Source organism: Carica papaya, chromosome 7 (assembly GCF_054855325.1).
Source record: "Carica papaya isolate Zhongbai chromosome 7, ASM5485532v1, whole genome shotgun sequence".
Classification (NCBI taxonomy): domain Eukaryota; kingdom Viridiplantae; phylum Streptophyta; class Magnoliopsida; order Brassicales; family Caricaceae; genus Carica; species Carica papaya.
The window spans coordinates 729247-756053 of record NC_142315.1 but is presented as its reverse complement, the minus strand read 5'-3'; the positions used below and the strand labels follow the sequence as shown (position 1 = coordinate 756053).

General features: G+C 32.8%; 1 protein-coding gene and 1 long non-coding RNA gene across 2 annotated transcripts; one reads left to right on the top strand and one right to left on the bottom strand.

The window, feature by feature from the left end:
- The first annotated feature begins 1226 nt into the window (after positions 1-1226).
- On the top strand, positions 1227-21683 carry LOC110808037 (uncharacterized). Its single transcript, XM_088207727.1, has 24 exons — positions 1227-1634; positions 2153-2498; positions 3305-3460; positions 3543-3678; positions 3968-4069; positions 4615-4734; positions 4825-4905; positions 5188-5528; positions 5613-5858; positions 5985-6309; positions 6718-6951; positions 7872-8144; positions 11682-12185; positions 12292-12410; positions 12501-12600; positions 13453-13585; positions 13661-13724; positions 13815-14514; positions 15219-15548; positions 20311-20715; positions 20791-20863; positions 20942-21027; positions 21118-21237; positions 21350-21683. Exons 2-24 carry the CDS (start codon positions 2185-2187, stop codon positions 21425-21427), a joined length of 5040 nt encoding a protein of 1679 aa, XP_088063853.1. The 5' UTR covers positions 1227-1634; positions 2153-2184; the 3' UTR covers positions 21428-21683.
- Positions 21684-23461: 1778 nt separating this feature from the next.
- LOC148252850 (uncharacterized) lies at positions 23462-25356 on the bottom strand. Its single transcript, XR_015813459.1, has 2 exons — positions 24958-25356; positions 23462-23673 (listed from the first exon to the last, which is right to left on the bottom strand). It is a non-coding gene; the product is annotated as an uncharacterized LOC148252850 (long non-coding RNA).
- Between the last annotated feature and the right edge of the window lie 1451 nt (positions 25357-26807).

Sequence of the window (26807 nt, the reverse complement as noted above, 5' to 3'; positions counted from 1 at the left end):
ATAGTCATAGCCAAAATTAAAATATCTCAATCTTTACTTTAAACTCTATTCTTAATCGGCTTTTAGTGCGATTTGTTTTGTTCGTGTCTGATTTAATTTTAAATTAATAAATAATTAGAACAAAAATTTTAATATTAAAAAATAAATAAAAGTTTATTATATTAAGTATATTACGTATGTATATGGTTAATGTAGTAATAATAATAATAATTTAATAAAATTACACGTGGAAATTGGAAAAAGTTGATTAGTGGTTGACAAAAAGTCAGCTTGTATATTATTGGAATAGAGATTTTTTTTTTTTTTTGAACATGCAAATTAATTATTATAATAATTATTATTTGTTTTTAGTGTTTGGTTGTTGGGTTATTTCATTTACTTTTTGGAATAAAGATATTCTTGTCCTTGTCAACAAGATGATACGCCCCGTTTTGACCCCATCTCACCAGGGCCCCACGCTTTCAACGCTTAACCAACACGTACTTGACCTGACGTACCTACTCGCTTATTATTATTTATTATTTATCTTAAGTTTTAATATAAATATTATGAAACGGCGTCGTATTACTAGAATAAACAATCAGCGCCCGCATTTCTCGATATCTGATCGCGTCTTACGTGTCAGTAATTTATTCGTCTGTGACGCCTAACGTGTCGAATAAAGTCACAGCTCGGTTTCAACGAAAACTGCCGGATTCGCGCAATAAATTCTCCGCCGGTTCGCAATCCAACTCAATCCTATCTTGTCTCCACTATTTACATGTTCACGCATCCAACGCTCCCTCCACGCGGGTACACCGCGTTTCCCGTGCTCCTCGCCGCACGTCACTCGCAAATCTATTCTCCGCAAATCCTATTGGATCGTTCGTTGCACGATGTCTGATTGCGCGTGGAGAACCGGCGGCTTCTTCAGGCACGTTCCAGAATTCCACGGAAAGTAGCCGTTGGAGTTCCCACGTGGCAGCTTGCCGACGTTGATCATTGACTGTAATTAATTATAAAATTTACTGTTAAATAAATATGGATTTGATCGTTACCATCTGTACATATATATGTATATATATATATGTATATTGAAGGGTCATTAGATTAGTAATTAATATTTATTAGTTAAATTAAATGAAAATTTAAGGTAATTTATTAATGTATTTTTTTTTTATATTTTAAATTAAGAAAGTAAAGAAAAGGAAACTAATGCGTGACACTATTTATTTTACTTTTTTTTTTTTTTCCTTTTCACTGAACAGAAAATCTCGTAACTTGTCTAGAACACAAAAATCTTTGGTTTTCTCTCTCTCTCTCTCTCTCTTGCTTTTAACATCTGATAAATTCCATTCTTGGGCTAATAGGAGCTGTATGATTCCTTGGTCTGTTTGATCTTTTTCTTATCTTGTTCTATTCATCATCATAAGATAAAGGCGTGTTTGTTTCTCGTGGGTTACATGAGCTTTCTTTTCTTTTCTGTTTTCCTGGAAAATGAGTAGAGGAAGGAATGTTCTTAGCCTCCACTAATCACTGAAGCAATCCAAATCGCTGCCTGTCTCAACTACGGATCTTGCATTTACTGTAACACCTCTTTTTCTAGGATTTTCTGTGTTGGGAAATCTAATTCTCAAGGAATATCATATCAGAGAGTAAGTTTTTTTCTTTCTCAACCCTTTTGTGGTCAAAGACTCTAGTGTATTTCATGTTCTTGCCTTTGTTTCTGTTTTAATTTTGTTAAATTTCATTTTCTTTGTTTTGTGGGTTTGATCCAGTGGTCGTCTATTTATAGTAATTCAATCAAAATTGAGTTTTTTTTTTTTCCTTCTCTTTTTCTTTTGGACTTAAATGGATTTGGTTTTCTATGAGTTTGATTTCATTGATGTTATATAACTTCATCTATTTATGGAAACTGAGTTGATTCTGTCCAAGTGTAACTAAGCTGAGATTTTTCTTTCTGGGGATTTTGGTTTAAGATTAGATGCCAAACCTCTGTAGAGGTTCTTACTTTACTCAATTTAGCTTAAATTCAAAACAGCACTTGGGATTATTACTATGATTTGGAATTTTCATGTTCATCTATGATATTACCTTGCAAGTGTTTCATTTTTCTTTCAAGCTTTTGTATATGTTTCCTTTGCTTAAGTATAAATTCTGTCATGTTTTATAGGTAAAGTTCCAACCTTGGAGGGTAATATATAAATGGCGACACTAAAGGATATAGGGGTTGCAGCCGGTTTCAATATACTCAGTGCACTAGTTTTCTTGCTGGCCTTTGCAATCTTAAGGCTTCAGCCTTTCAATGACAGGGTTTACTTTCCAAAATGGTATCTAAAGGGCTTAAGAAGCAGTCCTACACGCTCTGGAGCTTTCGTTCGCAGGTTTGTCAATTTGGATTTCCGTTCATATGCGAGCTTTTTGAATTGGATGCCAGCTGCACTGAAAATGCCAGAACCTGAGCTTATCGAACATGCAGGATTGGATTCTGCAGTTTACTTGCGGATTTACTTGATAGGGTAAGCCGTATTCAAATTGGACTTCCTTTCTGCCGTATTCAAATTGATCTTTTGTCATTTTGATGAGTTGCTTTACATTTTAGGACTTTACTGATAAGATGTGCTTAAAGGTCCGAATTTAGGCTATATTTTGAATAAATCCAAGAATTTTGTGAAATTCATTTGTAAAAATTGTTACTTGGGTTCAAATAGGAGAGTATGTAATTCTGTGAAAAAGTTATAGAAAAGTTGACCCTATATGGAACTCCACTTGGAAAAGTCTATATATGGTCACTTTTTATCATTTGAGTACCTTCACCATCTTTTAGTTGAACCGGGAAATTTCTGAACTTATTCCAAACATAATCTTAGTATTTTCTTCGATTTTTCATGAATTTTGTGCTTGTTGCTTGTATCATTCACAGACATGATGAATTGTTTTGCTTTCAATTCTCATATTAATGCATTACTCACTCCTTGTGGTTGCCGAAAGAAGTAGGTAATTTGTCTCGATTTCTTTTCGTCCTGATGGCAGAAAGGTTATAAAAAATCTGTTTCTTTTGTTCTTGGTTTCCTAATTGGAATTAACAGTGTGGATTGAGGATTGAAGTCCGAGCAAAATGCCGAGGAGTTCTATGATTCAACTTAAGCAGATGAAAATTACTTGTTTTAAACAACATTAGTATACTGTGTTTTCCTTTGTTTAAACTTTTGAGCAAGTCTTGGATCAGCTTATCAAGTTATGGAATTTTCTTAACCAACTTCTCTTACAGGATTATGCGTAATCTATAATACCATGCTGATTATCTACAGTTTACTATATGCAGGCTCAAGATTTTTATTCCAATCGCTTTCCTTGCATGGGCAATTCTAGTACCAGTTAATTTGACAACTGATGGGCTCGAGAGAGCCAAGGCCTTGAACGTAACTTCCAGCGACATTGATAAACTCTCAATTTCAAATATACCACGTGGCTCAGATAGGTATAATATACTCTATCATGTTGAGTTTATAAATCGAGTGTTTTAGCGGTACAATTAATTAATAAAATAAGCATGATTTTAGGTACTGGACTCATGTTGTCATGGCATATGCCTTCACCTTCTGGACATGCTATGTGTTGATGAAGGAATACGAGAAAGTTGCCAATATGAGGTTGCATTTTCTTGCATCAGAGAAACGCCGACCTGATCAATTTACTGTAAGAAACATCTTTAACTACCTCTCTAGAAGATTTATTCCTTAATTACTACATTTTTTTAAGTGTATCATCTTCCGTTCTTCGAATTGTTTCCTCTTTTGTCACTATGCCTTACGAATGCAATATGATTCATGAAGCATTTTGCAATCAATTGGGTGTATTTCTATTAGTTGTGGAAGTGGTGAACCATCTATGCTTACACTTTTGAGCAAATAAAATGCTGTTGATATTCATCAATGTTTGACTTTGTATCAAAATATCAAAGTTTTGATTTTTAATATTTTCACAGGTCCTAGTTAGGAATGTCCCACCAGATCCAGATGAATCTGTTAGTGAGCTTGTGGAGCACTTTTTTCTGGTCAATCACCCAGATCACTATCTTACACATCAGGTCAGTAGTTAGTAAATTATGTATATCCTGTATGTTCTTGGATACTTATATATAAGTCTTTGTTAGACTATTTTCCTGGGTTTTCCCATGTCTGTAAACCTCCTACTGGTTGACTCTTCTGTTACAAGAATTCTGCCATGACGTTTCGTAATGAAAATAGATACTTATGTTTATCTGTTTCTACCTCTACAGAATACATTCCACACGACGTACATGCTTATGCTTATTGTAGTTTGATAATGACATTTAATTTAGTTTAAGATGGACCCGGAAAAGATTTGGGTTGCGTCATTGACCACCTAATTGATATGTAACTTCTATGTAATTGGGTGGTACTCCTTTAGTATCTTTGTAAATAATAAGGTGGTACTCCCTTAATATCTTTGTGAATAATAACACTTTCATCTTTTATTTCAAAAAAGATGGACCCGGAAATGTACTAGGGTTACAATGAAAAGCAATTAGTGGTTTCAATTTAGTCTCCCTTATACTGTATATATATAATATCACGATTAATTTCTTAAGTCAAAGACGATATTTTGCAGGTGGTATACAATGCAAACAAACTCGCCAAATTGGTCAAGAAGAAGAAAAAGTTGCGGAATTGGCTTGATTATTATCAACTAAAATATTCTAGAAATAGTTCTCAGAGGCCACTCATGAAGGTACTTTGATGGGTATATAAGATGCTTTCAGAACCCAGTCTCTTTTTTACTTCTGTACCTTAATTGTCAGTCCTTTCATACATCTTCCAGACTGGCTTTCTTGGACTTTGTGGAGAAAAGGTAGATGCAATAGATCATTATACATCTGAAATCGAAAAAACATCAAAAGAAGTAAGTACTCTATATATCTTGTTTAGTACTTTTTTAGTTGATTGTCCGGTTTTGCCTTTTGATTCGAAGATTACATATATTATTGTTGTGCCACGTCCTTTATAAATTGTTGGGTATCATGTTTCACCTAATTCATTCAGTTGTTCTTAACCAAAGCATCCTTGTTAAGTTGCATATGATACGTATATAGAGCACTTTTAAGCTTTGTTTACTACTCTTTCATAATATCAACGATATAAATAATTTAAAGCATAATTTAATTCAGTTGGCTTTGTTTGTCAGATCGTTGCAGAGAGAGAAAGAGTCACGAATGATCCAAAGTCTATTATGCCAGCAGCATTTGTTTCCTTTAAAACTCGATGGGGTGCTGCTGTTTGTGCACAGACGCAACAGTGCCGAAATCCTACTTTATGGCTGACAGACTGGGCCTCGGAGCCACGTGATGTATATTGGGCCAACCTTGCGATTCCATATGTTTCTCTTACTGTGAGGAGACTGATTATGGGTGTTGCATTCTTTTTTCTCACCTTCTTTTTCATGATCCCCATTGCACTTGTACAATCTCTTGCTAGCATTGAGGGAATCGAGAAAGCAGCACCATTCTTGAAGCCAATAATCGAAAAGTGAGTTTCTTTATTCTACAGACATTTCTCGAATATAGTGTTCAGAATGCATTATTAACTCTGATGGTTCCTTAATTTATGCAGAAGCTTTATTAAGTCAGTCATCCAAGGTCTTCTTCCTGGGCTTGCGCTGAAGCTTTTTCTCATCTTTCTTCCAACAATCTTGATGATTATGTCTAAATTTGAAGGCTTTATATCTATTTCATCTTTAGAAAGGAGATCAGCTTCAAGATATTATCTTTTCAATCTAGTGAATGTGTTCCTTGGCAACATAATAGCCGGGACAGCTTTTGAGCAACTAAGTTCTTTCATGAAGCTATCAGCCAACGAGTATGTTACCAGTCACTGTTGTCGTTTTCTCTATTATTCATTACCCTTGGTCAGATTTTCTATACTTATTTCTCTGAAGTAATTTGTATATTTAAAAACCCAATTGTTTTGCCTCCTTTCCGACAGAATTCCGAAGACAATTGGTGTGGCTATACCATTGAAAGCAACTTTTTTTATTACTTACATAATGGTTGATGGATGGGCTGGAGTAGCTGGGGAAATTTTAAGGTTGAAACCACTTATAATTTACCACTTGAAAAACTTCTTCTTAGTGAAGACTGAAAAGGATAGGGAGGAGGCGATGGATCCAGGAAGTATTGGATTCAACACCGGAGAACCTCAAATACAGTTCTATTTTCTACTTGGCCTCGTGTATTCTACCGTGACACCTATTCTGCTTCCCTTCATATTAGTTTTCTTCGCACTGGCTTATGTCGTGTTCCGCCACCAGGTAAAATAGTCACTATCTTGGCAATCGGATATTTTTTAGTCAATGTCTTTTACCATGTTCAATTATCTAATTTTAGTGTTATGTTAAGAGTATAAATGATAGCTCTGGTGGTTTCCTAGCTGAAGTTTTCATATAATTGGCAGCAATGAATTATTTTATGTAGTACCAAAACTTAAGATCTAGATATTAAATATTACGGCCCATTTTTATTGAAAATCAAATTTTAGGTTAAGGTATAAAGTAGGTCTATGCTAGATCTACGCTTTTAACCTAGTAAGCTTTTGTGTGACAAAGGTGTGTAACATCTTTCGAATGATAAAAAATATTCCACATTTTGCAGAAAAATATGCTTTTCTCGTTGGATTTATTGTTTTTCTTCTTGTTATATCATTTTCTTGAAATTTGTAGATCATCAACGTTTACAATCAAGAGTACGAGAGTGCTGCAGCCTTCTGGCCGGATGTCCATGCCCGTGTCATTGGTGCATTGATTATCTCGCAGTTGCTTCTAATGGGATTATTGGGTACAAGGGATACTGCTCAATCAGTACCGCTTCTGATCGCTCTTCCTGTACTCACCATATGGTTCTATAGATTCTGCAAAGGCCGTTATGAACCTGCATTTGTTAGATACCCGTTACAGGTTTGTTGGTGTTTACATGCATTTTGTGCTTCTATCTTTACATAATTCTAACATAAATGTAATTAATGGAGAAGCTCTTCATATCTTAGCATTCCTCAGTGGAATCATATATGGTAACTGTCCATCTTTGTCAATGCATATTTGCTGCTGATGAGATCTCTCATTAATAACTCCTTATCATATATATCAGAAACTTAAGAGACCATATCTTCCACTTCAAAGCAATATGTATGTACATATCTAAATCATTATACATCATCATACTTAGTTGATGAGGGTTAACATCACAATGAGGCTTAGCTCCTACGCCATGGTTAATGTGACGAACCTGATACACGGTTTGGATCTGAAAGAAAGAAAAAGAAAGAGAGAGAAAGAAGAGAGAGAAAGAAGAGAGAGAGAGAGAGAGAGAGAGAGAGAGAGAGAGAGAGAGAGAGAGAGAGAGAGAGAGAGAGAAAGAAAGTTGAGAGTCAACAAGATTTCAGAGAAAGTATATTATGATTTTGATAGTTACTTCAATGATTTCTTTCCTTGGATACATGCATATGTGTATATATATATATATAGATTATAAAGGCAGGAGGTTGTAATTGTCTGAACGGCAGAATTATTTACTTATGTCCTACTTTACCTTTGGTTCCTTACAAATTTCTACTTTATCCTTGGTTTCTTATAGTTAGATTCATTGGTTAGATACATTAATATTTCTCTTCCTTTGTAAGAGAGAGTTGATTTGCTTCGATCCGTGTATTCTCGTATATTCTTGTTTAGAAAATTGTGTTATAATTAGTTTGCATGTCGTCTAATTAATAAAATATATGAATTCTATTAAAAAAAAAAAATCTGTATTGCGCATTTCTTTGAGAAAGAAACATCAAAAGTTCTGCTCGAACTGATTTTTCTTATGCTATGTTTTTCAGGAAGCTATGATGAAAGATACTTTGGAACGAGCTCGAGAACCAAACATTAACTTGAAAAGCTATCTTCAACAAGCATACATCCATCCCGTCTTTAAGGAAAGCCTCGAGGACGACAACGAAGATGGCGAGGAAGTACTTGGGAAGTGGGAGGACGAGAGCGTGCTGGTTCCCACAAAACGCCAATCCCGGAGAAACACACCAGTGCCTAGCAAAATCAGCGGAAAATCATCCCCGTCTTTGCATGAAGTTGTTCACGAACATCGTTCGGATCCTTGAATTAGTCCTTCGACTGTTAAACCGTGCTGTACATTAGTCACTTCCAACCCACCAACGCCATGTGCCAATGGAAGAAGCCGGCAATGTAAATTGAACAAGAAAAGGAAATATTTATATATATATAGCTTAGATTTGATGTATAGTACACGGGAATAGGCAAGAAGAGCCAGCACATTAGCAACTTCTGGTTTTTGGTCTTCTGGAATTCTATGGAGAAGGACTGGATGCATACATATGTATAGATATATATATATATATATATGTATGTATGTCAATTGGGTATATATATCTAAGCTTAGCGGAGATATATATTGTAGGCCATGTGAATTATGCGTGATTTATTTTTTATTTTTCTTATTATTTGCTTGTATGATGACAATCATTTCTCTGGTTTTTAGTTTTCTCTTTTGTACTTTTTGCTCACTTGAATGGAATTTATCAAACATTTTTTGCTATGTTATTGCTCTTACTATTCTGTTCAAGCCTGGCTTAGGAAGGGTTAAAGAGCTTAAAAAAATATGCCGATTCGAGTCCGGAATCCACGTGTGCGTACATTTAGTTCCATCTACCCGAAATGATACATGACATATCGAAAAATGTATTATCGAAAAATTTCTAATCGCGAATACATGTGTATTTTTATTGTACTGATACGACTACTATTATTAGTATTAAATCAAAAACGATTCGTACAATAATATGTTCTGATTTGAGATAAGAATCTGTTTACGTGTATTTGGTTCAATCTATCCGAAATGGTATATAACATATCAGAAAATGTATTATCAATGAGTTTTTGATTACGGATACATATGTATCTTTATCATACTGAAGCTACTACCATTATTAGTATTAAATCGAGAACGATTCGTACAAATTAAATTTTGTAATCGAAAATTAGGGCAAAGAAAGAACTTTAATTAAATTAAGTTATTTTTACTTCTATTAAAATTTTTGATTGTATTCCAAATTTGACCACATTTTTTTATGTTATTGTGAAATTTTGTCTTGTTCTTTGAATGGAAACGAATTAAAATTCAAAATTCTCTGAAAAATTTAGGAGATAAAATATTTTTAAGGATTAAAAAATTATAATGATTTTTTTTGGCCTATTTTTTATATGGTAAAAAATTATTTACGATAAATTAAAAATTAAAATAAAATAATTATCACATTGGTAATTTAATGTGATAATATATTATTACAAGTTATATATATATATATATATTAGTATTTAATTTAATTTTATTTTCCTATTAGCCAGAGACCACCTTGGATCACCATCAATTCTAAGTTGACTTTGACCGCCCACTGAAAATTTGGAATCCAATTCCATTTCAATCCAACGGAATCTCTATATTTTGATTATTTATTTACCAGACCCTCTTTTTTTAACCCCCCACAATTTTCTATTTTTTTAAAATTTACCCCCTTATTTCTTAATTATTATTTAAAAGCCCAAATTCTAATTGAAACTTACAAAAAAACCCATTTTTCCGTTTTATCATTATATATAATTAATTATTTATGAAATTAGCCTTTTCCTTTTCAATAAATATGTTCCACTACTCTATTTAGGACAAAATGAGAGGACCCAAAAAGTAAAATAAGGAAATATATCATTCTAAATGGTATAAAAAAATATTTAAAAAATTATATATATATATATATGTATATATGTAATGGTGTATAAGGAAATTGCTAAGCATTATGAAATATCTATAGAGGTCCCATATTTTAGCCCAATTGACAAAGAGTTTCCTAATTAAGAGGTTTGATTACAACAAATTAGTAGGTATATATTTATTTGTTATTATATAAATGTAGGAATATTAAATTACTCCTCATAACATATATGGGTGTGTGTGTGTATATATATATATGTGTGTGTGACAATTAATTAGCTACTAAGCTCAATTTATCTATGATTAATTAATTAATTAATTTAATTATGGTTATTTGTGACATGAATTTGTACTTTAAAAAATATATATTTTTGTGTTAATGTTTTTTTAAATTGGTGTTTATATAATTTTTTGTAAATTATAAAAATAAAAATGTTCAAAAAATATATTTATATTTAATTTTGAAATATTTTAAATAATAATAATATCTTTTTATTTAAATGATTTCCGTAACGGTGACGGGTGATTTAATTAATAAGATTTGGATTTGTAAAAGGTTCCCGCATTTTATAAGTATTTGTAAATAGACCCCCAAATCTTTTTCTAATTCGGATTTACCCCAATACAATTCCAAGAGGATCGAGAAGTGAAGACAAATATAAAAAGACAAGGAAAGTTTTACCAGAGCTACCTACCTAACTTCCCTCTCTCAGAAGAAAAAGATCTGTTAATTCTTCTGCAGCCGGCGGGTTCTTTCGTTTACGAGCCGGTTCTTCTTGATCAGGTACCTCCACAATTCATTTTCGTTTTGATTTTCTTGTGAATAATCGAGAGAGAAGGTTTGATTGCGGTTGATATTTTGTTTCTCAATATCCTATATGTTGAAAATTTCTTTTCCTTTTTTTTTTTCTTTTGGAAGAATGTGTTTCGATGAATTTATGTTTCGTTGGATTCTTGTTGGTTTTTCGAATGCACTATAATTCTGGTTTTTCTTTTGAATTCTAGTTGCTTATTGAACATTAAGGGAGTATTTGGATAAACTAGGCAGGGTGGCTTTCGGTCGACAATGCATTTGCAGGGTCCTGATGGTTTTAGTTTTTGCAAAAGCTTTTGTTGATTTCAATTAGTCATTCATGTGAATGAATCATGATTTTCTTTTTTCTGGATTTTCAGTGTGTTTTGAATTTAATGGGAATAGTTTAGGTGAGTTGACTTTTAGTCGACGCACCTGCTTGCGACGTTATTTCAGTGTCATTCATGTATGTGCGTGTGTGTTTGAGTGCATATATTTATGTAGAAACGAATTTGGGTTTTTTCATCAGTTCGGCTGGCCTGTGTTTTTTCATCTGCTTATGTTTGTCCGCATGAAAAATGTTCTTCTAGGGAAGAAATTAGTTGTCGGTTACTTGAAATCTGCTCAGTATAGGCAGCATGACAATATGTAGATCTATAAAACGTTAAGGTAACTAGTGTTATTTCATTTTGTGTAAAGGAAGAGGAACTATCAACAAAATTTCAACTGTACGAAGTATGTAGGAATTCACCAGAACTCCCCAGTCAAGTTTCTGAAAAATTTATATGAGTTCGAATTTTTTAATTTTTAGATTTGGAAACGTCTTTGTACTAGTATTCATCCCCTGACCCTGCACCATCACTATTACCGGCAGAAGCAAGTCAGAGCTCATGAAGTTGTTTGTCCACCCATTCCTATTCTAATTGCTAAACCAGGTCGTTGGTATGTCAAAAACTTATGAAAAATAAGCTGCATTGTGAGTTCCAATAAAACAGTCCTCTCTAAAGATACTGGCCTGAACTCTGATGAAATATATTTGGATGATATTAAGCTAACAAACTCAGATACTTTATTTGCAGCTAATGGACACTGTGATTGAGAAACAATTAAGTTTAGACCGTAGTAATGGTGATTAAGAGAATGAGGGAAATGCAAGGACTTTCTTGGCCAGTGAGAAAGCAAAGGATGCCAAGAGTCCCTCGACCTGAAAATAATGAACATACAGCAGAAAAGGTGAGAGATAAACATAAGGAGTCATTCCCAGACAGGAAAATTTCATCCAAGAGACGGGAGCTAACTGAGACAGCTGAATTCTTAGAGGATAAGAGAGTTCCTAAGAAGCAGCGGAGTGCTTTGAAAGTGAGGGATACTTTTGAAGATGGGGCCATAGCAGATCAATGGGAAGAAGAAATGTCTGTTTTTATGAAGATGAAATCACACAGAAGGCGCAGAAATTCAGACAGCAAGGTGACTGAAAGAATTTCAGAGCAGGAAACTTGTGATTCTACAGTTACCTATTCATGTTCACCTCCCTCATCACGATCTTCTTCCAACTCATCAGCTTCAACCTTGAAAAGTGATAGTAGTACTGGCTGTAGAGGCCGAAAAAGAAATGTAAAGGTAATGTTTTGCACAATTTTATTCCCTGCTCAAACAAAAAGAAGGTTCCTATTTTGTTTTAATCTTTTGACTGAAGTTTGCTACAAATTTTGCTTTAAATAAGCAGGTTCAAAATGAAAGTGAATGCTCTAAGTGCCATCAATGTATGAGAGCTGAAAGAAAAAATGTTGTTCCTTGTACAAATTGCAAAGATAAAGTTTATTGTCTCCATTGTATAAGGCAGTGGTATTTTTCTACCTAAAATATTATGTCTTACATTCTTCAGTATCGTAATGAATAGTTTTGATATATTTTTTCTTCTTTTGATTTACATAGGTACCCTCAATTGTCAGAAGAAGTTGTTAGGCGTAAATGCCCTTTCTGCTGCAGAAATTGCAACTGCAGTATATGCTTACACTTAAGTGGATTAATCAAGGTTTGGTTTATTCTCTCTGTCCTGCACCGTTGAAGTTTTTAAAAATTATTTGCATAATCAGTCATGATTTAGTTCCATTAGTGGACTAAAGAATTATTCTTTCCAAAATGTGTTATCAAACTAACTTAGCTGATAAATATTTGTATGCCAAACAAGTTTTCTATTGAAAATGCATTTTCAATATGAATACTCCCATATCCATGTCAAATGTCCAGAAGTAAGATTTTGCATGAATAGTTGAGAAGCATTCATAGTTGTGATGTGCTATTAAGAGAACCCACTTGTAGCAAATTTTCTTTGACGAGTCTCCTGTGCCAAGGTAAAAATCCTTCAATATTATCTCATGTGATGTCATAGTCCATAAATAGTTTTTTAGGAAAAGTAAATAGATCAGTCAGGGTCTAAACTTCTTTTTTGTCACCCTAAGATCTAATGTTCGAGCTGATTTTATTTTTCAGTATCAATAAACTGCGTACTAAAAAGATGAAATACTACCTTAGTTTGTTTTCCTGGCAGTCTGATCTTACATTTCTATCTTCATTATGCTCAATCTTTAGGTAAATGGAGTTTGTCCTTCTTAATCAACTTAATACTTTTTTTTGTCAGGTTGAAGTTTCTGGGTAAAATGTCTGTTAAGTATCTGTTACAATGATTTAGGTTAGAGATTTAATTGAGTATTTATGTCAACTAGGTTGATAATCGTCGATTTCCTTCTTCAAAAATCTGGTTGAATTATCTATACTGTGCGAAAAGTTGTTTTATCACCATTGAACAGAAGCCTTCCTTCATGCTTAAATTTTCATTATAATTTTCGTCTTGTAAATGGTAGCCAATATATTTCCTAATTTACAGACATCAAAGAGAGAGATAACCCATCATGAAAAGGTTCAACATCTCCATTACTTGATTGAGTCACTGCTTCCATTCCTGAAGCAAATATGTGAAGTACAAAGGCAAGAGATAGAGATTGAGGCTAAGATTCAAGGTGCATTTCTCTTGTCCATAAATGAGTTCTGTTTTAAAAAGGATAATTTTTCATAGTAACTTTTGTCCTGTTTAGGGATACATCCTGCTGCAGTTGAAATTCCTCAGACACTTTGTTTCAGTGATGAGCGCATCTATTGGTATGCGTCTCATTCCATTAAGCAGTAAAAACCATGCAAATCTGTTTTCTTTGTTCCCTGTGATCTTATTGGATATTTTCCCTTCCCCAGCAACCATTGTGCAACTTCAATTGTTGACCTTCACCGGAGCTGCCCAAAATGTTCTTATGAACTCTGTCTCAGCTGTTGCCAGGAAATTCGTCAAAGGTGCCTCTTGGGGCGTGCTGAGATAAAATTTCAATATGTGAACAGAGGAAGTGACTATATGCATGGAGGAGATCCTTTAACTGAATCCTGTCTTCCTGAAACTTATGAGGATAATGTTGAGGCTCTAGTTCAGTGGAATGACAATGAAGATGGTAGCATTACTTGTGCCCCAACAGAACTAGGAGGATGCGGTGATTGTGTATTGGGGCTCAGGCGCATTCTTCCAGTGGATTGGATTTCAGACTTGGAAGTGAAGGCCAAAAATTTATTTGGTGAATGCAATACCCAGATAAGAAGTTTGACGTGCAAGTGTTCTGAATCAGGCACAAGCATGTTACGGAGAGCTGCATCTAGAGAAGGATCCAATGACAATTACCTGTATTGCCCAGCATCAAAGGAGATTCTGCAGGAGGAAGAACTTCTGCACTTTAGAAAGCACTGGCTTAAAGGCGAACCAATAATCGTTCGCGATGTTCTGGAAAATACTTCTGGTTTAAGCTGGGAACCTTTGGTCATATGGCGTGCATTGTGTGAAAATGTGGATTCATCAACCAGTTCTAGCATGTCAGAAGTGAAGGCAATTGATTGTTTGGCTGGTTGTGAGGTATAGGTTTGTTCTCTCTACTGACAATATTTATGTTCTAAGCCAATAGTTTGTGGCCATTTCTCAAGAGGTGCAAAACCAACTAAATTGACATAAGAGTTCCATTTTTCAAAAGTTTCTTTCTATGAACACTTATTCAATGCCTTTCAGTATGATCCTTGCATGGCATCCCTACTTTAGGTCTGTGTTTGTCTAAGTAGCTCCCAGAATCATGAAATAGTATATAAGTTGATGGATAAATAGTTTATTTGGGTTATTTTATGAGAAAGAGCAAAAGAAGCCTTTGAAAACATTGTCTCTTCTTTTCTAGGATTAGGGGTTGTAAATTTCATATCCTAACTCAAGGGTTAATCTCTCACCATGAGGTAGTCTTAGCCAAGTCTTAATTAATAACTTGGTAACATTTTGTAATTTCTTTTCTCTATATATGGATAGCAGTCCCTTGGAGTCTTTGCAAATAGTGTTATATGTTTCTCTTCTGAAAAGAGGTGGATAGTTTTTCTAAGAAATTCATGTCAGTTTGGAAATGAGTTTGCAGTTCTTGTTTGGAGAAATTATGGTCCTTCACTTCGTCCCACCCCTTAAATCTGATGTGTTATTGCAGTTTTTTTATCTCCAGAATGTTGATTGCAAATTAGGATTTCATGTCCCTTCTAATCTACATGTATGGTTTGCTTCAATACTGATTTTCTCGAGATATGCAGGTGGAAATCAATACTCGCCAATTTTTTGAGGGGTACATGGAAGGAAGAAGATACCAAAATTTCTGGCCCGAGATGCTGAAGCTAAAGGACTGGCCTCCATCGGATAGGTTTGAAGATCTTTTGCCACGCCATTGTGATGAATTTATTTGTGCGTTGCCCTTCCAAGAATACTGTGATCCTAGGGCCGGCATCCTAAATCTTGCTGTGAAGTTTCCACAAGATGTCCTAAAGCCAGACATGGGTCCCAAAACATATATTGCTTATGGGCTTGCAGAGGAGCTGGGGAGAGGAGACTCTGTGACAAAGCTACACTGTGATATGTCAGATGCAGTATGTCCTCAAATCTAATAACTATTTTGTTATCAATGATGAGTTTTCTTTTTGCTTTTTGCATGTTATGCAAAATTTTCCCTTATGTTTTAAAGTTAATAGCTTTCCAGATGTTCTAGTACACTGTCTGCATTGATTTCCAACTTGGTTGCTGATGACAGGATGACCTATGATTTAATCTGGTTAGTGGAATGGAAAGGAGTGAGACTATGGACGAAAGCATTAATCAAATCCTCCCTCTTCTTATCTCTTACATTTTAGGTAGAAGATTACTTGTCTAGATGTATGTTGGCTAGAACAATTTTAGAAGAGATATCTTAGCACATAAAAATAGGAAATATATATAGAGATTGACTCTTTCAATAGCCTCAAGCGTTATGATAGCAAGCTGAGATAAGATGTAATGTACATTTTGTTTTTAGAAAAGCTAGTGATTAGAATGATAAACATGTGTGAAATGCATGTGTAAAGAAAATACCAGGGTGAAGATGATGTATTAGAATGCGTAAAACAAATAGACGAGATATAAGGTTCCACATCCTTTGATATCAATGGTGTCTTTTTTTTTTTTTTCTTTCTATTTTTAGCATTAAAACACCTAAAAGGAAGTCATGTGCAAGACAGGGTACTGTAGCTCAGTTATTTGGTAGAGTATTCATATTATTATTATTGAAAAATTGAGTTACTGATTTGATTATTGATATCTGAAATCTCTAGTTTTGTTTCTTAATAGATTTTCTTTAATTCTTGTGCTCAGGTTCTCTATCCTACATTAAATTTTTCTGGTTTGCTAAAACTTTTTAGTTTTTGTTTTCAAAACTTGCACATGTTTTTACGTTAAAAAAATGTATATTCATTCAAATGAAAACACAATATTTGAAAAATGGTAGTCAAATTATGGCATGAGTTTCAAAAAGAAATTTTTTTCTAGATTCATGCCATATGTTGACATTATTTTTCATACATCGTTTTCATTTTCAACGACTATATATGTTTTTGTATAAAAAACATATATAAATTTAAGAAATGTAAACCTAAAACAATTTTTTAAAATTAAACTGGGCAGACAACATGTTATTTATTCACCATTTCGTAAAACAAGGAGAAATTAGGTTGTGAATTCAAATAAAAAAGGCAATTATATTACCTACTTTCGTTGCTTGTAAGTCATTCTATAGTTTGGACTGAAAGAAATGAGAAATTCATTTCATTCTTGTGAATTCAATAAAGAATTCACTTGTCACTGCAATAGGTGTCTTATCAGATATGAGAAAAGTGGCACTAATAATTTAATTGACAATTAATTGTATAACTCTTTATTTTTTGTTGAACTAATTATTTATTAGACATTTTACATTTTTATTATTTTTTAAGAGATATAATGGCATTAATGGCACCAGGTTGGCCTCATCCACGAAAATACTTATAGGTGTCTTGAAGAGAAGATAGAAAAGGTTAACAAAATAATCATAAAGAAGATGACCCAAGAAAATATGAAGCTAAGCTAATGATCCTGTAAAGCTGCAAAACAAGAAGAAACATCTTCAAAAGCTCTTTTGTTTCTTCCTTTTGGTGTTCCTCTGTGTCCATCTTCAGGCCTCAAACACCACTGATCTGCCTGCAACTGTAACTTGGCCCAAATTCATTTCTGCCGTTGCAGAGCATTTTTGCAGACGAGAACCTTCATTTCTATTTGAGTAAGAGAGCTTAATTCAAATTTCACAGGGACTTATACCCAAAAATCCAATTGATGCTTCACATAATTATGCACCAACACGTGGTACTTCTGCTCATACCAAATTGTCCTGCAAAAGCTGGCATTTTAGGGCATCAATCCGCTTCTAGCCAGCTAACTGCTTTTCCATCTTAGTCACAATAGGATCCCACAAGTTTGCCTCACTAATGGTTGCACCAAGAGGCAATTCAAGGTACTTGAGGGGAGATTTACTCCTTTTCACCAACATCAACTCTAATTTCCCACAGTTAACTTTCAAACTCAAAACATCTTGAAAACAAAGGAGGAGGCACATATTGATTTGTGAAAGCACTATTCAGTTTCAAGAAAATGAGTGTCCCATTTGTGAACATAACCATGGGAGATTTCTATTGTCTAATCTCCTCCAACAATACACATTCCTTCGAAGAGATTAACTTCTTTGGCCATGAGAAACAGGCGGTTAAAATCTTTCATAACAAGAACAAAAAAAGAGGGATATAGGATCCTTTTGTCTCAAACCCTGGAGGGCTTAAAAAAATCAGACCAGTAAAACAATAACAATAACAGAGGCTATTAAAATGCAATGGGAAGTCCATTGACACTATTGCTTTCCAAAACTCATCCCCCTTAAAAGACAACAATAAAAACCCATGAGATGTGATTGTATGTCTTTTCATAACTAATTTATACATGAAATATGGGATTCTCTCTTAAGAGATGCATCAACTATTCCATTACCGATTAAAAAAATGCATCTAAGATATTTCTTTGACTCACAGAAGCTTTTCTAGGCTTCCCCATCACTTTCTCAACAACCTAATTCAACCTTCTAAGAGAAACTTCGGCAATAGCTAGTAAATTTATCTTGCCAAACTAAAAACTATAATGCTCCCCAAAGTTCACTTTTCCTTCAACCTTAGGATTAAGCAAAGGAAGCATTGAGGTTACGAAGGAACTTATCAAATGGCAGAATTCCTCAAATAGGTTAACAATATCAACCTTAATGATATTCCAATTACGAAGAAAGTTCGTGGAGAAGCCATTTAGACCCAGGGCTTTGTCCCTGTTGCAAGGTAGTCCTCTAGGGTCTCCTCAGAAAATTATGTTTGTTCAATAATATGTTAGTTAGTGGTACTAAACGGTTTATTTAGTAATAGGTGATTAATTATATTTTTAGTCAATTTGTTAAAAAATTAATTTAGTACATTACGTTTAACAAATTTATTATAGTTAGGTTAGTAAATAGATTGTTTAATAAGTCAATACCATGTTGGTGTTTCGTATATTTTGGTGGAAGTAAACATTTGTTGAATAAGAAGATAAGAGACGCCAGTGATTGTGGGTTAAGAAAGTGAGATGTAGTAGTGTTGCGAGTTATTGTAGAGAAAACAATAGTATATGATTTTCTTGTGGAAGATGTATAACTTATCTCTCAAACTTCCCAAAATTGTGCAACTTTGCCCTTACACTAGTTTCATGTTAAGTCAGGCACGAGTTTAGCTCCATGACAAATAAAGTTTGATTTGGGTATAGAGCTATGGTGTTGTGGGTGTTACAGGCGTTGTCAGAGACAACCTCCCCAAGATTTGGCTGCTCTTTGACGCGCGCAGCAGCCCGTGGAATATCTATGATGATTCTTATCATACCATATTTCTTATGCAATAAAGGATTGAAAAGTGCACCTTGCTCGGGCTTCTTAGTTTGATCTCAAAATTTAAATCATTTTCCAGGAAAATCAATCGAAAAGAAAAAAAAGAGAAGCTAAAATACATGTGTGATTTTAGAATGTAACATGTGATATTGGGGGGTTTTTACAGAAAAGTGATGTTGGAGAAGCAGCTGATTAGCCATCGTGTAGACTGATCAATTTGTGCTTAGTTCTGGGACCATCTTATTTCCTAAGTTAAAGTCCTTTAAGGTACCTATAACTTATGCCTTCTTTCTTCCCATTTCAATTTCTGGCTCTCCGTTTGCTTTCAGCTTTTTGCTCAATTATTTCGATTTTATAGATTTAGTATTACTTTCAAGTTTTTGATTCCTAATCACCTCCTTCTTCAATTATCTGCTTGATTCAAGTAGATATATCCTTATTTTCTCGTTCTTTCTCCCAAAACTTTCTCTCATTTTCTCTCACTTTTCTAATCCCCAAACACGAGAAATAATGATATTGTTTTGAACACCCGTAAATTGAACACGCACTTTAGTAGTAACTAGATTGGTGGGGAACTTCACGTGGCTGCAGCTAGAAACGTTATGGTGGAGATCACCTGGCTGCAGCTGGAGATTGATGCTTAATGGTCGTCACTGGAGATCTGCTCAGCTGGCCTACTATTTGCTTGATATTGGAGATGGAGAATGAGTTTCATGAGAGGGAGCAAGAAGAAGGAAAGAGGAAGAAAAAGAATTAAAGGAGGGGCGAGATAGAATGAGTTTATGAGAGAGAGGAAGAAGGGAAGGAAAGTGGAAGAAAAAAAAAAAGGAGTTGATGAAGTGAGAGGAGATGATAGTTGTAGCCTATAGGGTTTTCTTTTCAACAGTGTGTATATATATATATACACTTCAATATTATATTAATATTATATTATTTAATTTATGATCTAATTAGTATAAAAAATATAATATATATTATGTGCAAGGTAGCTACCATGGGCAACTTATGTAGCGCCTAAGAAGCAAAATACTATGCCGTATGGCCATATCAACGGCTAGGTTGCCATAGTCAGTGGCCACGTGGCATGAAAAAAAATTTCATCTAATGCCAACAACAAATGGACTGATTTATACAGTTTTTGAAAGTTCATTGTGTATTTTGTTAATAATGATTTTGATTGATGTGTATTTCATTGAATATTATAACTTTTTATATATAGATTTTCTAAAATAGAAAATAAAATAAATAATTAATTACAAATAATACAATATTACTCTTTAATTTGATTTGCTTCATTTTTAGAAATGGTTGTTTGTCATTTTGGTGCAAAGAACTTTCCAATATAATTTTTGGCTTAGTGCCTAAATTTGACAAATATTGTTATAATGGTGCAGGTCAATATTTTGACACATACTGCAGAAGTAACATTAACCAAAGAGCAGCAGTCTGCTATTGAAATATTGAAGAGGAAACACAAGGGGCAGGATGAAAGAGAATGTTTAGAACGACAGGAAGTACAGAAACATCCTGCGGAAGTGCTTGGTGCAGGAAGTATTGACCGGAAAGAATGGATGAATGTCTCTGGAATAAGCAGTCTACAGGAGCAAGAGGCTTCAGAAAATACTAGTCACCAGGAACAAGATGCGTCAGAAAGTACCAGTCAACAGGAACAATTCTTAGAGGAAACTGGTGATGCTCTATGGGATATTTTTAGGAGAGAAGATATCCCTGAATTAGAAGAATATCTGAAAAAGCACTCCAAAGAATTCAGGCACACCTATTGTACTCCAGTGAAACAGGTAATTCCAACTGTGAGTTCCTTAATCTAATTTTATGTGCTTCAAGTTCTGAAGGTTATGCTTGTTGATGATTAGGTTATCCATCCAATTCACGACCAATCTTTTTACTTGACTGTGGAGCACAAAAGGAAGTTGAAGGCAGAATTTGGTTAGTGCGAGAAATATAAAGTTCATATTTTTCAACCATTTAAATTTAGTTGCTCATACTTGTTGCTTCATTATGTAGGAGTTGAGCCATGGACTTTTACACAGCGACTAGGGGAGGCTGTATTTATTCCTGCAGGATGTCCCCACCAAGTTAGAAATCTCAAGGTATTATGTCACTCACTTTTTTTTTATTTCTTTTATCTTCTTTTTAACTGTCTTTTACCTCACTTGTTATGTTGCCGAATATATGTGCAGTCATGTACAAAAGTAGCTGCAGACTTTGTGTCTCCCGAAAACATCCACGAGTGCCTCCGCTTGACTGAGGAGTTCCGGAAACTTCCCAAGAATCATAGGGCCAGGGAAGACAAACTTGAGGTAAGAAACATAACTTCTTGTCAACATTCTTTTTCTAAATTTCTTCTTCTGTCTGTATTTTCTCATACCTTGCAATACTTTGCTGTCTGCCGCATGATCATGTCTGGAGCAGATCAAGAAAATGATCATTTATGCAGTTGAAGAAGCTATCCGAGATCTGCAACATGTTATGAATTTCCAGATTGATTAGGACAAGCTACTTCGGTGAGTAAACAATTGGGGCAATTAAGAGCATATTCATAACAACAGTCAGATTTGCTCTTTAACTGTTAGCTTCTGTAGAGAATTAACATAGGATTTTTGAGGAATAACTATTGAAGGGAAGAATTTTGAATTTTTCATAACATGAATAAAGGTTCGCATTTGTATTTGCTCCTCTTCCTTGTAAAGTTTTGCGATGCTCGGAAGTCAATTTGTATTCAGTTCGAATAAATTACTTTTGTTGATTCTTTCTGTTAAGATTGAGAATAAAAATCTATCATTCTGGAATAAAATCTATCACAGTAAAATTGAATGTGTGAGTGAAATTGATTAAGTTATGTATTAAAACTTGAATGGAATAAAACAACTATACTGGGACTAAATAGAGTGCAGAAGTATAAGAATGAATTAGAAAAGTAACACATTTTGTCTTTTTTATGCCTAATAATCAATTGTATTACTTGATCTGCCTTATCGTGGTAAAGATGAACGAAATTGAGTACGTTATTGGATGATGATATGAGAATGATGCTTGACTTGTTCTATACCTTTCTCTAATGTAGGATAAACATCGATTAATTTGACTACGTAGGGATTTCGGGATGAAAATTTAAACATCACTCTTAGGATTTCTTAAACATAACATTTAAAAAGTCTTAAACTCACTCGAGTGTTAGTTGCATCATACAATCAGAAGACTTGGAGATTCTTTCATTGCTTCTTTTTCTACCCTTGTTTCTTCTACTTCTTCTTTATATTCTTTTTCTTGTCTTACTTCCTTCTTTTGTTATTTCTTCTTGTTCTTCTGCTTTCATTACTTCTTTTTCTTTTCTTTCATTATTTCTTCTTCTTAGTTCTTCTTCTCTCATTAGTTCTTCATCTCTTTCTTCTTATTATGTTATTTCGTCGTTGTCTCCTTCTCTCATCACAACTAGAAAAACTAAATACTAATAAAAATAGAATTTTAAAGTTACAAAAACTATAATAAAAATAGTATTTTATATAAAGACACCAACCGATACAGTTTTTAATAAATATCCAAAAGTATTTCGTTAAAAACCTGTGATTTGAAGTCAAACATCATTGATTCTATCCAAAAAAACTCTATGCTCTAAAGGTCATTGATGCAGAACTCAAGATCAACTAACGTGATCAAAAACTCTGAATACAACATTAGTATTTAAAATCATAAAAAATTTTCTACAAATTCTTGCTACTCAATCTAATAATTCTTCTGGAGTTATGAACTAAATTAATTGGCATAGTTTGAATTGATTAAAAAGATCACAAATATGAGCTTAATAAGTTAGAAATCAATTCAAAAGAAAATTGATAAAACGCCACAAGAACTTACCTTCATAAGTTAAATCAATTCACACTCAATAAAAGAAGTTGACGAAACCTAACTAGCTGAAAACTAAAAACTCATTATTTTATTATTCTCAAATTTGAATGAATGCAATTAGAAATTGAAAACCTATTTATAGAGTAGATCATATATATTTTAAGAAAAATAAATCTCTTAAATTAATGGTAAAAATTATAAAAAAATTAAATATTATCTGGAATGAAAAAAATACTGAAATTTACTAAGACATTGAATAAAATATGCTAAATATGATATTCTCTTTTTAAATTAGAAGATTTTAATTAATTGTAGAGAAATTAGAAAAAGTAAATATGGTTAATTAAGGCTGGTCATTAAAGGGGTAAAGAAGCCACCCATATCTTTACTAAACTGTGAGATTTAGTTCTTTAAAGAATAATGTTTGATTTTCTCTTTCTTTAAATGCCATATGGTTTAGAAAGAAGTTTTTCCTCTTGGCTGCTTCTCCCTTAAAATTTTTTTTTTTCTTAGCTAACATCAGTATGTCTATTTTATTCCTAATAACCCATAAAGTAATCAAAGTAATCAAAGAGAGTTCGTCTTGAAACATTTATCCCTATAAATGCATTTTTAAGCCCAAGATCATCTCTAATTGAATCAGTTATTCTCTAATTAAATCCATCAGACTATAGGTCATAGAGCAAAGATGAGAGGCCAAAGGGTATAATAGAAGTAGATGATTTTATGTCTCTACATATTGTCTTACATAAGTAATACCCGATTACAAAAATTATTCCTCACTTTATCAAACACCTAAAATATAAGTAATATACACATTATTTTTTATTTATTCAATATTTGACACTTGAGTTAATGGTGGTCAGAGTATGGTACTTGGTCGGAGATTGCTATAATAAAAAAAGATGACAACATCAATAATGGTAATGATGATAAAATGACAACGATAATGACAATATAAGCAACAATAATTTGAAGACAGTATTAATGATGATGTTGTTGAGTATAGTTGGCTACAATAGATGGTGACAACGATAATACTGCCAATGTTTGACACTTTAGTAGATGGTGGTTAAGGTATGGTACCTGGTGGGAGATTGTTATAATAGAAATAAATGACAACAACATCAATAGTAGTAATAGTGACAATGATAATAGTGACAATAATAACAACAATATTAACAATAATAATTTGATGGTAGTGTCGACGATGATGTGAGCGAGTATAGTTAGTTGTAATAAATGGTGACAATGAAAATAAGTGCCAATATTTGGCACTTGAATATATGGTGGTTAGGGTATGGTACCTAGTGGGGGATTGCCATAAATAGAGAAGAATAATATCAATAATGGTAATAGTAATAATCATAACAACAGGATTAACAACAATAACTTGATGGCAGTATCGATGATGATGTGAGTGAGTATAGTTGGCTATAATAGATGGTGACACTGACAGTAGTGCCAATATCTGACACTTGAGTAGATGATGGTTATGGTATGGTACATGGTAAGAGATAGTTACAATAGACATAAATAACAACTACATCAATAATAATGATAGTGACAATGATAACAATAATATTAGCGACAATTTGATGGCAGTTTCATTGATGATGTAAGTGAGTGTAGTTGGCTATAATAGATGGTGACAACGACAATAGTGTCAATATTTGACACTTAAGTAGATGGTAGTTACTGTATGGTATCTGGTAAGAGATTGCTACAATAAAAATAGAGGACAATTACATTAATAATAGTAATAGTGACAATGACAATAGAGACAATGATCATAACAATATTAATAACAATAACTTGATGGCAACGTCGATGATGATGCGAAAAATATAGTTGGCTGACGACAAAGATAACAGTAGAGGCAATTGCAACAATAACAATAACAATAGTGATAATAATAGTAACCACGACGACAAAGATAATTATAATAGTAACAATGGTAGCGACAACGAAGACTAAGGAGAATTACGATGACGCGATAGTGATGACAAGTGGCAATTGTCATTCATCCAAAATTTAAATTTAAAATAAATTATTTTAAAAGTTTTGAATAAAAGATAAATAAACTAAATCGAACTAAACTTTTAAAAAATCCACTTTATATATTATTTTTTTTGACATATAAAAAATTAAAATTCTAGAAGAAAGAAACACACCTTTAACCATCGAATATGAAGTTATACTTTGTGTATGATGTTGTTCCTCCACCATCTCTTTACGAAGAAATGCCTTTTGCATTGGAACTTCAAGGATCTCGTACTTGTACAAATAATATATGAAATTTTTACGACTTTTATTTGATGTATGAGTAAGAGGAAAACATAGCCAAATAAAAAGTGCAACCATGTATACATGTGTGTGCGTGTATATATATATATATACACAAGATTTTAAATTATTTAAGAGATGATTGTTAAAAATTGGAGAAGGAAAGAGGAAGAAAGAAGACAATGGAGAAAGAATTACAGAAAAGGAAAGGGAGGAAGAGGAGAGCGGCTAGGGTTTTAGAAACATTACAATGTCGTCTCCCTCTTATATGAAGGCTGAGGTAAGATGACGTGTACTAATTTGGAAGGGGCATTAAATGGATACATTGAATCAAACCATGAATGTAAACTCTTTGATTTTTGGGCTTTGAGATGAATGTATTTTATTGGGCCTTTTTTTTTTTTGTTTACAAAAATAATATGTAGTTTATTAAGAGATTTAATTTATTTGTCTTTTTTTTTTATAAATATATGTAATTTAATTATTAAATGTTAAACTTAAACGAATAAGAGAATTATAATTAATGAAACTATAAATATCATATAAAATTTGATTATACTTTATAATAAATACTAGAGACATGTTTAACGTATATAAATCGGATTAAAAATAGTGTTTTCAATAACCAGACGAGTGAGTAACATATAAAAAATATACCCTTAGAAAGGAAACAACAATCGGAAACTATTGTTAATATCTTATAAGCTAAAGAGCAAAAGAAGGAATTCGCTCGAGAAGAAGTTTGCATTTGATTTGCTTAGTTTGCGAGACAATAATTTATTATAAGATCGAAATATTCGATAAATGAATAACATATAAAAATATACCATTCGAAAGGAAACAACAACCTGAAACTATTGTTAATATCATATAAGCTAAAGAGCAAAATAAGGAATTCGCTCGAGAAGAGACTTGTATTTGATTTGCTATTTCGTGAGACAATAGTTTACTATAAGACTGAAATGTTCGATAAATGAGTAACATATAAAAATATACCATTAAAAAAGAAACAACAACCTGAAACTATTCTTAATATCCTATAAGCTAAAAAGCAAAGGAAGAAATTCGTTCGAGAAAAGACTTGCATTTGATTTGTTAGTTCGTGAGACAATAATTTACCATAAGATCGAACCGAAATATAACCGATTCTCTACATATTGATTTTGGGGTTTTGAACTTCAACAAAGATGTTGTCATTCGGGAACTTTTTTCCAAGAGAATATGTTTCCAAAATGACTCAAATATATTTTGATTATTTCTAATTTTTTAATTAAAAAAAATTGACTTACTCTCAAAAAAAAAAATATGTAATTAATTTTATGGAAATAAAATAAAAAAGTAATTTTTATTAGTTTGATTATTTACTAAGATGATGGCAATGAATCTACTTGCTTATTTTATATTTATAAGGTTATATATATATATATTATATAATCTATTTACAATATTAAATATAAATATTTTTTTATAATAAATTATTATTTTAATTCACAAATTATTTTTCATTTTAGAATTAGATCTCAAAATTTATTTTCCATACAATATTATCTTTGAATTTATAAATTATTTCACAAGTGGATTTTTTATTTTATTAATATTTCATTTTTTTAAATAACTCAAAAATTTTAATAAATAAAAATTATTTTAATAAAATTAATAGGAAAAAATTATTTTTAATTGAATTATACATATTAAAAAAAATATATATATAGATATAGATATAGAAATGAACAAACAA

Bases quoted from the DNA above. Each gene is read 5' to 3' on its own strand.
- LOC110808037 (XM_088207727.1), top strand. From the start codon at position 2,185: ATGGCGACACTAAAGGATATAGGGGTTGCAGCCGGTTTCAATATACTC. The intron at 4,906-5,187 runs GTAAGTACTCTA...TTTGTTTGTCAG, and splicing joins TCGAAAAAACATCAAAAGAA to ATCGTTGCAGAGAGAGAAAG. The intron at 12,411-12,500 runs GTATTTTTCTAC...TGATTTACATAG, and splicing joins CTCCATTGTATAAGGCAGTG to GTACCCTCAATTGTCAGAAG.